Here is a 13,221-nt window from a genome sequence, read left to right on the forward strand (position 1 = left end):
AAAGTGTAGCTGAAACCCTGAGTGAGGAAAGGAGCTGTTTACTTCTAGGATACCAGTGAAATTAAATCAGGCAGCAACAATTTTCATAATTTTCACTCCTCCATGTGGTCAGCCTGTGGCTGCTGTGGGGCTCACAGCACAACACAGAGAATCACACGGTGTGCAAGAAGGATTTGCCACCAGAGGCAATAGCCAGAGCTCTCAGAGCAGCACTGAGGGGCTTGCAGGTTCCACCAGCACCTTGTGGCAGGAGCACAGGACTGGAAATAACAATCCTGAGGTGGTGATGTGGCTCCTGCAGGGACTTTGATCTGTGTTCATGTGCTCCCCTGTGGATGCTCTGGAGAAGGGTTTGCTGCTGGCTGAGGTGTGTGTCCAGCTGTGGTTTGATGTGCCCGTGGGCTGTGGGCAGGTTTCTGCCCTGCCACCAGAGGAGATGATGTCAGTGCCCACCTGTGTCACTCCATGCACAGACACCCAGACAAGGGACATGGTACAGCCTGCCTGGCAGGGTGATACTGGAGAAATAAACATTTAGGCTTCAGGAATAAAGGAAAGCCTTCAGGAGGCTGGAAACATGGTTCTGTAGGAAATGGGGCTTTGCAGGTGAAAATGAGTGGTTTGGGGCTGTGATTCTGTGGAGGAATTGTTCTTGTGATTTGAAACCCTTCCCAGTTTGCCATGTGGTGCTGTTGGTGTCACCCCCGTGTCTGTCTTTGTGTGAAAACCCAGTGGCCAGGTGTGGGTATGTGAGGCTGTGCCAGGTGGGGCTCAGGGCAGTGTCCTTTAATGAAATGTTTTCCCAAAAGGCAGGAAGTGACAGAGGCAGTTTTATAAAAAAAAAAAAACCAAACAGTTTTAGGCTGTGGTGGTCTAAGCATGAAGGACCCTCTTGATTTGATGAACTCTCTGCTAATTAAAGAAATGAACCACCCAAACCCCAAGAGCTCCTATCCAGCACAGGGCTCCTGTTCCCATCAGCAGGGCAGAGAGGGGTTGTTGGTTTGTTTCCCATTTTCCTGCAGGTGAGAGCAGCTCAGGTGTGCCTGGTGGGGTGGGGAGTGCCTGGCCAGAGCTGCTCTGGGTCTGTGCTCTGTGGGACATGGAAATGACTGGAGATGTTCCCCTGGGAAGGGTGGGAGGAGGACTCTGCTGCCCTTCCCTCCCAGACTGGGCTGTGGGAAGGAGGGAAAGGACCTGAGCTCCTGGTGTATGCTCAGCCCCAGGGCACATCCCCTGAGCCTTGTCCTCCCTGAGGATGGCTGAGCTCCTGCCTGACCCTTGGGCTGTCCCCTCCTCCTCTCTGTGCCTTTCTGGCTGGCTCTGTTTGACTTTTTGTTATGCCTCATTGGGGACCAAGGGGTGAAGAGCTGCTCTGCTGCTTCCTCCAGCCCCTGGGAAGATCCTGGCCAGCTGTTCTGCACCCATGCAGGACACACATCTTTGGCTGGCCTGTGTCCCTAGGCAGGGACAGTGCTGAAGGTGATGGCCAAAGGAAAATCCTGGGAATTCTTCATTGGTGCCTGCTCCAGAGGATGGGTTCAGCAGAAGGGCTGCAGTGGGCTGGGCACCTTGCATTTCATGGGACAGGAGCATGCAGATTGGCACTGGCCCTCCCAGGGAGCAGAAAAGGTGAATTTGGCAGCTGCTCACCTTGCCACGGTGCAGGTGTTGTTGTTAATGAAATAAATCAATCAGGCACCACCTCCTCTGCTGGCTGCTCATGCTCTCAGATCCCTGCTGGAGGCTTTGGTGCTGGGTTTCCAATTCCAGTGCAGAGATTAGCCTGGTGTGGGGAGGAGAGGGCTATTCCTGTCTGCTCTGCCACTGCCTGGACTTTGTGCTGCAGACACCTCACCTGACATCCAGGCCCAGTCCTGCAGGTGCCTCACCACGAGCACTCCAGTGGCTGGAAACAATTCCTTAGGCCCAGAGTAGCCACTTCTGAAATGTTCTGCTTTCCCTTTGCTTGAAAACTTCTAAGAATCTCCAGTCTTTCACTTCAAAGTGTACCATTGCTCTTCCATGGTTTGTGGGTGTTTTTTTGGTTTTTTCTTTTTTAAGTGGAATAAAACTGAAATCAGTTGATGACACTTAAGTGAAGGACTTCTGTGTTTGTGTTCTGCATCAGTGTCATGCTGTGCTCTAAGTGCTGCCTTGGGAAGAGGTGACAGAGCATTTGCAGGTCTCAGCTCCAGCTTCATCACCAGATGGGGAGATGAGGAGCCTCTCCAGCCTCATGGCTGCTTTACCAGACCCAGCTCCAGCCTCAGCAGTGTTAGTTAGGGCAAACTGCAAGTTGAATGCTTAATAGGAAGGTCAGGGGGCAGCTCTGAGTGTGTGCAGGTGGAGGAAATGAGTACCTTTGGTTTTGACCTTTGAGGGAGGCAGGTTCCAACCTCAAGAGTGAAATGGGAAGGAGTTTGTGTGTGAGACAGGGTTGGTGGCACAGTCTGCAGCCCCTGACTCAGTGAACCCCCACTTCACAGAACTGCTGTCTCTTCTTGCATTGGCAGTGAGTAACCTCGCCTTGAGAGTCCTCTTGGGCTGAGTCAGGTGATACAAAACACACAGGAAATGCAAATTTACCAAAAATCCCCACGATGGTGTTGGCCAACACTTGTGTGCCCTTCTCAGGAGCCAATCTTTGGTCAGAGTGAGCCTTTCCCTGCTGCAGTGCTGGCAGGAGGGGGATGGCACCAGTGCCTTCCTTGCCTTCCTTTTGGCCCCTGCAATGCCCCCAGTTGTCCCTGCAGGGCCAGGGGCTCTGTGTGTGTGTGTGGGGGCCAGGATGTGCTCAGAGTGGTGGCACCACTTCTGCTGAGCTCATGGAAACTGCTCAGCTCAGTCCCACACGAGGAAGGTGCTTTTTTCCCTGCCCCCTCTGCTTCTTTAAATAAAACAGAAACCAAAGTGTGATGCCTTGCAAGCCACAGACACCCACACAGGCACTTCTGTGTCACTTTGCAGGTAAACAAGTGCTGGGGCCTCAACCTGTGCTATAGTTAGCCTGACCTGTTTGTGCCACAAGTCAATGTGCCATTTCTTTAGGAGCAGGGAAGGAACCAGGGCACTGGAAAACAGGCAGCCATGGGGACAGAGTCTTTTTTGGGGCTCTGGGGTCTGTGAGAGTGGTAGGGAATTATGTCTGAGAGAAATTGAGCTGTGTCCATTTCAGGAAGAGCTCTCAGGGTGCCCTTTTAGCTCCTTTAGAGGTTGGTTTTCTGGTTGGATTGAGGACATGCTGGCATTTGGTACTTCCAGACATGTCTTGATGTCTGTGGATCTCCCCTCCCCATTCCACTCCCCTTTGCAGACGCCCTGAATCTCCCATTTCTTCTGTTGTGAGAGCAGAGGAGCTGCTGGAGGATAAAGTGGATGCAGGAAAGCTGAAACATGGACAGGCCCAGCCACGCTTGTCCTTTACTTATAAATTGCACTTTCCAAGGTGCACTCCTAAACCCACAAGAAAACTTCCAGCCTGTCTTGTGAAACGCTGAAATAAAGTTTCCTGCTTTAGCAATCCCGCAGAGTGAGGTCCTCATTTCTACTCCAGGTATGTTTTGGAAAATATTTGTTCATCTTTCAGCAAACAATGGCAGAAGTGGCCTGGAAAAGGAGCGAGGTGGGAGTGCCTGTGCAGTATCCTGAGAGGCATTTCCTGCCCTTATCTCCCCTCCTTCGAGGTATTGTGACTGGGCCCTCAGATCTGCAGGCTGTGCTGCTGCAGCAGAGGCTGAGATTGCCAGCAGAGATACTGCCCAGGAATGCTTGCCAGGGGCAGGAGCTGAGCTCACCAGAGGTGCTGAAGAGCTTTCCAGCTGAGTGCCTGCCTGGGGAAATGGCTGTCCCAAAAGAAAGCTTCTTGGGAAGTGCATTCATGCGTTTTCTGCGGGGTTTCTGGGGACTGTGGTGAGTCCCAGCCCGTGGGCAGGGGTCAGGGAGAGCTGTGAGTGCTGTGGAGGAGCCCTGGCACCCTTCCCTTGCTTTCCAGTGCCATTCTAAAGCACGAGTTGGTATTTTCCATCTCAAGCAACTGAATTGAGGTTGAATTTTTGAGTTAGTAGCTCCCTTATGAAAAACTTTGCAAGGATTTGGGTTTGTTCCTGTAAAACTAAAGCAATTTTTTGCATTCTTAAATTCTTGTGGGATTAAGCAGGGGTTTTTTTTCTGTTCAGGTCTATCCTGAAGCCTTCAAAATAAGGTTTGCAGGTGCTGCTGAAGCTGTCCTTGACCATTTGCTGGACAAAGCAGCTGCCTGGACCTGCCTGTGTGCTCTGGCTGAGTTTGTTTGTTTTCAGTTCCCAAACCAATTATCTGTTGGAGGAAATGGCCTGTCTCGCTCTCAGTCTGCCCAGATATTTATAGGTAAGGTCAAAGCCCTGTGGAAGGCCTGGAGCAGTGTTCAGTCGGTGTGGATGGCCTCAGGCAGGATTCCCTGGGATGTGGTGGATGTGCTGAGTGCTGTGGACACTGCCCTGCAGCCCCTCAGAGTCTCCTCCATGGGCTGCTCCACCCTCTGACAGGGAGGAGCTGTGGCTTTTCCTGCCTCCCCTGCATGGGTGAGGTTTGGTGTCCTCACCATGGCAGCTGGGGAAGGTTTGGTGTCCTCCCCATGGCTCTCAGCTGGGTAAGCTTTGGTGTCCTCACCTGGATGGGTAAGGTTTGGTGTCCTCACCTGGATGGGTAAGCTTTGGTGTCCTCCCCATGGCTCTCAGCTAGGTGAGGTTTGATATTCTTACCATGGCTCTCAGCTGGGTGCAGCTGCCTCTCCTCTGCTCCTTTTCCCATGGATTCTCTGCATCCAGTGCTTACAAAGCTGTTGCTTCCTCTCTTTTGCAGCAGCAGAGTTTAGCTTCAGCTGTCTTATTGAGGCTTTCTCAGGTGTTTGTCAATACTTCAGTCCTTCAGTCACCCTTTCCCATCAAAACTTTATTTTTCTTTTCTCTTTGTCCCCTCCAAGCTGGCTGAACCACACAAGCTCTCATCTCATACCTGGTTATTTGCTGCTTACCTGGATTTTGCATGAGCCATTCAATGTGCTTTGCACAGGTCTGATTGGAAAGGATGAATTCAATTTGCTTGTGATTTCAGCTTTATTTCAAATTGACATTTCTTGAAACCTGGGCTGTGTTTCCTCCTGCTGTGCAGCAGGTGACTGGTTGGTCACTGTGGGTAGCCCTGCTTAGAGGTTTCTGTTGTGGTCACACCAAGGGTCAGGAGCTGTGAACGTGTCTGCTCTCATTGCTTGTGGACCCTGAACAGCAAAACCAGAGTGATTTAGTGTGTGGTGAAGAGAAAACCTGAGGGAAGAGAGAAATGAACACAACCCCTGTGTTTTTTAGAGCTGAGGTGGTTTAAGTGTTATTAATACCTGAGAGCCAGGTCTGTCCATCTGTCCTCAGCTGGGGCTGGATGGATGAGGCAGAGCAGCACAGATGATGCTCCTGGTGGGTAGAGTTCCTCTGGGCAAACCTGTCCGGCCTCGTGGCACCTGGCAGGTAGCCCCAGGTATGTCCAGCCTCTGGCTTCTGGTTTATTTGTGCTGGAATGGCCTCGTCTGGTGTCTGTGGCTGCCCTGGGCACTGCAGCTTGGTCCCCTCTGAGCTGTGCGTGGCTGCTCAGACTGAAATGCCTCAGGGAGGTGGCTGCTGGTGTGCACTGGAGCAGGACTGTGGGCAGGGGACACCTGGAACAGGGGTAAGGGGGAGGACTGTGGTCCTGTTCCTCTGGAGGCTCACCAAATGTGGAATTTGTCTTCACTCGGGGTCACCAAATGTGCTGGTGTTCACAGGGGTCCCAGGACGAAGGAAGAGAGGAGAATCTTGACTCCATGTGTCAGAAGGCTGATTTATTATTTTATGATATATATTATATTAAAAGAAAATGATATATTAAAAATATACTAAAAGAATAGAAGAAAGGATTTCATCAGAAGGCTAGCAAGGAAAAAGAAGGAATGATAATAAAATCTTGTGACTGACCAGAGAGTCCGAGACAACAGGACTGTGATTGGCCATTAATTAAAAACAACCACATAAGACCAATCAAAGATGCACCTATTGCATTTCACAGCAGCAGATAACTATTGGTCACATTTCATTTCTGAGGCCTCTCAGCTTCTCAGGAGAGAAATCCTAGCAAAAGGATTTTTCATAAAATATGTCCGTGACAGAGGACCAGCCCAGGGAAGGATGAGAGTCCAGTACTCAAACTGCTCCCAAGTTCTCTGACAAATGGTATTCAACATGTGGAAGGTCTTTGCTCATTAAGACTTTATTCTGCTCCTAGGAGTAGGTTAATGTGAGCAATAGACATGAACAAGCTGTACAGTGGAACTTCTGTTAATCAAGAGGGTTTTACTGGGATGCTTGGAGTGGGGGAAGAGGGAAATCACCAAGGCTGGTAAGAACAATTAAAGCAATTCGAGCAATTAAAGCCCAGTTAACTCAGCTGCCTTTTGAGGTGGGAGGTGTTGCCTGTTGTGTTTTCAGCAGCCTGAACTCAGGTGCTTGATGTCACCTGATCTCTCCTGCTTTTCTCCTCCTTTCAGCTTCCCACCGCCTTCCCACCGGACTCTGCCATGGGCCCTCCCCATCTCAGCCTCAGCATGCTGGTATAGCAGCAGGGGGCTGCCATCCAGAGGAGCTGTGCTGGGACATCCCTTCCCCCTGGGCCATCCTCCCCGTCCCCTGTCTGGGCAGGAGCCATGGATGCCCACGTGGACCTGCTGACCGAGCTGCAACTGCTGGACAAGGTGCCCACGCTGGAGAGGCTGAGGGCAGCCCAGAAACGCAGGGCTCAGCAGCTGAAAAAGTGGGCCCAGTATGAGAAGGAGATGCAGCACAAGAAGAGGAAGCATGAAAAGAAGAGAAATGCTGTGAACAGAAAGAAAGTGTCCTTTGAAGCCAGCGTTGCTCTGCTGGAGGCTTCCCTGAGGAATGACGTGGAGGAAGGTATGGCACTGGTGCCTGGCAGGGTCTGTCTGGCTGCCCGTGAGCTCCAGGTGGTGTGAAGGCATCTGTGGTGTCATCCACGGACTGCCCTTGCTGCGGTGTTGGGCTCTAAAGCATTGCCATCCCTGACACAGCTCTGAGGTCCCCAAAGCCCCAGTGTTACCTTGGTTGGCATCAGGAGTGGGTGTGTGAGTGCCAGGATAGGAGTTGTGACTGAGGTTTGGGTGAAGGAAGGCAGTTTTCATCTCTTTCCTTCTCACACTTCCTACTTACAGGAGGTGTGAAACACTTCCTTGCCTTCTGGGTGTGCCTCTCCGTGGCTTTAGAGGAGTCTGTCACAGGGATTTGCATGTCAGTGTGAATCTCTTCACTTTCCCTGCTTGAGGGCATGCATTCAGAGCTACATGAGTGTATGATTTTTTCCCCAAAATGCTGGGAAGCACAGCTTTGCTTAGTACTTCCTGCAGAACAGACCTGCAAATCGTTCCCAAATTGGTTTAATTGCACCATTTCAAAGTGGATGAAAGTGCTTCTGCTACAAAATCTGAAGGGAGGAGGAAAAAATATGTCTAAAAGTCAATAACCATTAGCCTCAGCACGGGGGAAAACCTGTGAGCTCTGGGGAGCCAGAGAGTGCTTCTGTGCAGAGGAGTGAAAATATCTCTTGCAGGAGAGCTGGAGCAGCCTTTGGGGTTGGTGCTCTGCAAGGCAGCAAAACTGGTGTGATCTCCCTGATCCCTTGGTGTGGCAGAGGAGGGTGCTCAGGAAAGCTGGCCAGCTGAGCATCTCTGCCAGAGAATGCTGCTCTGGTTTCCAGCACCCTCTACAAGAGGCAGTGAATCCTTGCCTGGTACGTGGGTGGAAGGCAAGGACCTCGTCTTGTCTGGTGAAGAATCTCCCCAAAATCCTGTCCCTGTTTCTGAGCAAGCCTTTTCTGTCCTTGTGTGTGTGTTTTGCTCCTGTTTGGAAGCAGAGCATGGACAGTGGTGGCCCTGCCTGGGCATTGTCACTGCATTTGCCCAGCCCTGCTGTGGCTCTGGTTCTTTGTGCCTTTGTGACCCCCCTGGAACAGCAGACCTGTGATAATGCCCTGGAAATGCTGGCTTTTGTCCATTCATTCCTTGCTTTAGAGGTTTCACAGCTCTCTCCAGCTCTCTGCCTCAGTACCCCCACGTTGTGTTTCTCACTCTGAGCTGCTGTGGTTTTCTAGGAGGGCTCCAGCAGTGCAGCCAGCTGTGACTGCTGGCATTGCCTGAGGGACAGGTCTGGGTTTTGTATCACCTCTGCCTGTGCTGGCAGGTTGTGTTTTGGGTTTCATACCCAGCTGTTCAGCTGCCAGTGGCAGGTCACAGCACTGGGACAGGTGATGAGAGTTTTATCATCTTCCTTGTGGTGCTGGTGCCTGTGCTCAGCGCGGTGGCTGGGGGTGTGATGGCTCTGCAAGAGGCCCAGCCTTGCAGTTTTGCTTTCAGCTGTCTCTGGTTTGGGATCTGGGCTGTTTGGAAGGAGGAAGGCTCCTCACTGTCTGTCCTACAGATGCTTTGTCATTTTGTGAGGCAGGCAGGAGTGGTGGAGGTGTTTGTGGTCAGGGCCTGGTGAAGGGTGGCTGTGCTCCCTGAGGGTCATGGGCAGGCATTGCTGGCCCAGTGTGTCCAGGCTGTGACACAAGTGCTCTGCTGGCAGGGTCCTGTGCACAGTGCTCTTGCACCACATGTGGACATGGATCCTTCACTGCTGAAGCTGCAGAGTTGATCTTTCAGCTCCCAGCTTCACTCTTTTCATCCTGTGAGGGAAAACCCATCACTGCAGGTCCCTTTTGGCACCATAATCCTGTTCACATCTTCCTGTGGGCAAGCCCAGGTTGTGGGCTTGAACCAGCAGCTGCTCTTTCCAATGTGATGCTGGTGATAAAACCCAAATGTTACACAGCCACTCCCCTCTGACAGAAAATCCATTTCCCAACCCTTTGGAGGGGACAAGGGACAGTAGTCCCAGGGCACAGGTGCTTCCCAAGTAGCTGGATTTTTCAGATGCCTCAAGTTTTTACAATGAATTTGTTTTGTTCTCAATTAATTTAAGCCCTAAAAGTAGTGTGTGGGCAGGTTCTGTGCCAGCTCTGCCCCCTCTGTGGTGTGGGACCAGTATAAAGGGAGGAGGGGACAGAGTCAAACCCAGGTGCCAAACTGGCAAAATTCTTTATCAAGAAAATGTGGAAACTCGTGGGCTTTTGGAGGTCCCAGGTGATTATTTTGATATATGAATCATCTTTTGTTTCCACGTGGGATGTGGAGGGGGAGGTGAAATATAAATGATGAAGGAGTTGATAAGTCAGAGTGAGGAGGGTTGGAGCTGGGGGCGCAGCTGGCACGTGGCACCTCTGGGTGGCTGTGCCATTCCCATCCCTTGTGACTTCTCTGTTCATTTTTGTCATTCTCACCCCCAAAGTGGGAGAGGGGATGGTGGTGGGTGCTGTGCAATGGAATCAGGGAGGAGAAGGTGGAGCTGGGTGCTGGGTTGGCTCTTTGTCCACATGGTGTCGGAGGCTCTGGTGTGTATGGCACCTCCTGAGGTGGTAGCTGAGTGCTGTAGGATGGAGCTGGTGGGTGCAGAACCCAGCCCTGCTCTTCAGGGGTCCCAAGGTCCTGGACATGCTGCTTTCACTGTCCTTTGCCTGCCTCTGGCCCAGGTTGAGAGAGCTACTGTGTGCCAGCTGTCATGGGAAAGCCAAGACGAGATGGCCTCAAGGGGTGGGTTTAGATTGGTAATTGGGAAAGATTTCTTCACCCAGATTGGTAATTGGGAAAGATTTCTTCACCCAAAGTATTGTCCAGTCCTGGCACAGGCTGCCCACTGCAGTAACCATCCCTGGAGGGATTTCAAAGATGCATCCCTGTGGCACCTGGGGCCATGGCTTAGTGGTGGCCTTGGCAGTGCTGGGAGAATGGCTGGACTCTGATCCTGGAGGGCTTTTCCAGCCTCAGCTGTTCTGTGGCTCCATGGTCTCAGTGTGGTGGCCAAGCAGGACTGAAGGCAGGGGCTGCTGCAGACCATCAGTGTGGGCAGGAGCTGAGAAGGGGTGATGGCTCCTGTCTGCCTGTTCCTCTCATCTTCTGCAACACCTCTGTCAAACCATCCCAGGTTTACAAACAAGCTGCTATTAAAAGCTCCCTTGGATGTCTGCTGGCAGAAGAGGGGCAGGGAGCACACTGCAAACAAGCTGGTGGCAGATGTGAGCAGGCAGCCAGGCTGGGGACAGCGAGGTGACAGGCAGTGGGTGACCCCAGGCTGAGGGCACCAGTGCCCCTGGGCTGCAGGGGCTGCCTGGACCTTCAGTTTGGCAGGCTGGGACAGCTCCACACAGCTCCTGGGTGAGCCTGAGGTGGGAGCCCAGAGCACTCCCAGCTGCCAGACCAGACCTGGGAATGGGAATGCTGGGGAGGGGCATCCCACACCATCTCCACTTTACTGGGAAAGATGCTCCATCCTCACCCAGCTCTGGGCTCAGTCCCAGCTGGTTTCAAAGGGATGGTGCAAAGGGAGGACCCCCAGCCCACACAGAGCTTCCAAGGGGTGTGGTGCTGGGTGCAGCCTCTGGGCTGTTCTGATGGCTGCAGAGTTCCTTTATAATGCAATAAAGGAATGCTTTATGTTGTATGTATGCTTTATACTCTAGTGATGGCAAAGGATTTGAGAAGATAAGAAATTGCTGAGGGCTGTGGCCCTTTGAGGCTGCTGTGTGAGGTGATGGACTGAAACCATGGAGAGGAGGCTGGTCCTGCCATTCCCAGGGCAGCACCTTGGCCCCAAAAGCAGCCGGGGCTGTCATGTCCAGGTCTTTCTACATCGCTGAGCTTTTCTAAAAGCAGCCCCAGAGCAGGGGGAGATGAGCTGGTGTTCTGTAAACTGAAAAAAAACCCAGATCCCAGAGGTGGGTAAAGTGGCTGCTTGTACAAACATGTGGCATTTGCTGTCTGGAGCTCCCTTTGCACACCTGGGCTGTTTGTGGTGGGAGCTCCTGCTTGAATGACACAAACTGGAGGTGTTGGCATTGGCTTCAGGGTGAGCTGGGCTCCTTCAAGAAGCCAGCAGATAAGCAGAGACCCCAAGGATTGATTCACCTTCCAGCAGCACCAGAGGTGCCCTGGTTTCTCGTGCTCTTGGGTGAGAGCTGCCTCCCCCAGGCGCCCGCTGCAGAGTCCTTCAGCTCCCACCTCCTGGCACTTCATCCTGCAAGCAAAACCTTTATCAGAGCCAGAAAGTTGCATAAAGCAGCAGATCCATGAGGATCTGCACAGTTATCCTCCTTCTGCAGGAGTTTAACTGTGCAGATCCTCATGGCTGGAGAGCCTGAAGGTGAAGGAAAGCTCAGCTTTGGTGACCTTGGACTTGGCATTCGGTGAAACGGTGACAGAGCAGAGGGCATAAGCTTGGAGCTCACTGTGTGGGGAAGATTTCCTTGGGGAGAAAGCAACTTATTCCTATCAACACATCCCTTCTCCTTCCCTTTGAGCCATCCCAAACCTCCTGTGCCTGTGCTGTGGTGCCTAGCATGGTTCATGCACCTTCTGGGAGCATCCCCGACCATGCTCCCTTTGCACCTCTGGAATAAACCCAACCTTGTCATTTGCAAAGGCACTTTTAAAAGAGGCCCTAATTAGTGTCTATAAATTGCTTTCTTTAACCTTTCCAAGCTGATGTGATCTGTTCCCTTGTTACTTCAAGTCCCTTTATGAGGTGCCTTAATTTTCCACCCACATTATTAATCTCCCAAAGCTTTTTTTCTTGGGGTTCCTGCGTCCAGGTCTGTGAGTAAGTGCATTTATCTGTCTGAGAAGGTTTTTCCCCTGGGTTTTGTGCCCTTTGAAGGGCTCTGAAAAGAAAAGATCTCTTATCACCATCAGTCTGAGTGTCTATCTGCGTATTTGGGAATGGTTTGAGTCAGAAATGAAAACGTTTCTTTTTAATAACAAAGGCATTTCTTGAGTTTTAAACTCACTGGGTGTGGAAATGAGAGCTGTCCTCTTTAGGAAGCTGCATGTGGGAGCCCTTGGCAATGATGAATTTTGTTAATTTTGTTAATGGGGTTGGTATGTCTTCCAAAAGCAGATTCACGTATTTGGCCACATTTTAACTTGGCTTTTTCATGCAGTTTGGATGTGATGCCAAAGTGGGGTGATTTGCATATGGCAGATAACTAGAGGCATCTGGGAGCATGAGCAATATTGAATCAGCAACTTTCTCTGTTGTCATAACAAGTAAATATTTTTAATTTTTCCCCCTACTCTCTGAAATTCAGTCAAGTGGGGAAATTATATCCATAAGAAATTCAAATGCCAACTTTCCTGTCTCGAAATTAACACTGAAAGTCCACCTAAGGTCTTCCTGGGATGAGCCCCTCCCCTCCCCAAATCTGGAGTCAACTTCACCGATTCATTTGACAATTTTTCTTTAAACAAAAAAGTTTGATCAGAAATACTTCTTTTATTTCCCAAAAGTTAATCATTTCCACATCATTTCACTTTCTGGCTTTTACACGTGTGCTCCCTTCCACCATTTCTGGTACCACTGAAAATATTTCTGGTGTATTTTGTAATAGGATTACAGGGTAATGAATAAACATTGGATTCAAGCTGCAGTAAGAATTCTGTTTGGTTTTAAGGGGTTTTTAATCAAACAGGAATTGGCCAATTGCTGTTGTCAAGATTTTGTTTCTTACAAGAGGTAGCTTAAACCACTTAATCATCTTCCAACATTTGGCTGCAGTGTGTTTTGGAGGAGAAACTCAGTGTCTCCTTGGTTGCATGTGCACCTAAATACAAACTGGACATTTCCTTGCTTTATTGGTGTTGTTAATGGTGTTAATATGGCTGTGTGTGAGCAATGTTCTGCCTCCCAAGGAGATCTGGGCAATAGGGAGGTGTTGTTTTGATTTTTTTAAGGTTTTTTAAATCTTTTGATGTTTATATTTTTGTAACAAACTTTCTCACACACTTTATGTAAATAACTTATTGTTTTGCATTCTTTTATAAAAAAAGAAAAAAATTAATAAACTGTTAGTTTGTCCAGTGTCATTGGAGAGGTGACACTGTCATCCTCCAATCCACTGTCACTTTTAAAAATCTATAAATATTAAAGTCAAAATTAAACTTCCCTTTTTTTACCTTAAAAAATCTAATATCCACATCTTTCTGTTTCATATCCTAAAATAACAGGGAGGAGAGGCTGGACCTGCTCAGGTTGTGCTGCAAGGTGCAGCAGGTAGGAT

General features: G+C 50.3%; 1 protein-coding gene across 3 annotated transcripts in view; it reads left to right on the top strand.

Annotated features, from left to right (window-relative positions):
- The window catches only part of PPP1R16B (protein phosphatase 1 regulatory subunit 16B), a 63,470-nt gene that overhangs the window by 11,870 nt on the left and 38,379 nt on the right, over positions 1–13,221 (top strand). For all 3 annotated transcript variants that reach the window (XM_036395605.1, XM_036395608.2, XM_036395607.1), the window contains exon 2: positions 6,554–6,956. In XM_036395605.1, coding sequence (XP_036251498.1) covers positions 6,710–6,956 — 247 coding nt within the window. In that variant the 5' untranslated portion in view covers positions 6,554–6,709. The remainder of the gene's footprint in view (positions 1–6,553; positions 6,957–13,221) is intronic.

This window comes from Molothrus ater, chromosome 17 (assembly GCF_012460135.2).
Source record: "Molothrus ater isolate BHLD 08-10-18 breed brown headed cowbird chromosome 17, BPBGC_Mater_1.1, whole genome shotgun sequence".
Taxonomy (NCBI): domain Eukaryota; kingdom Metazoa; phylum Chordata; class Aves; order Passeriformes; family Icteridae; genus Molothrus; species Molothrus ater.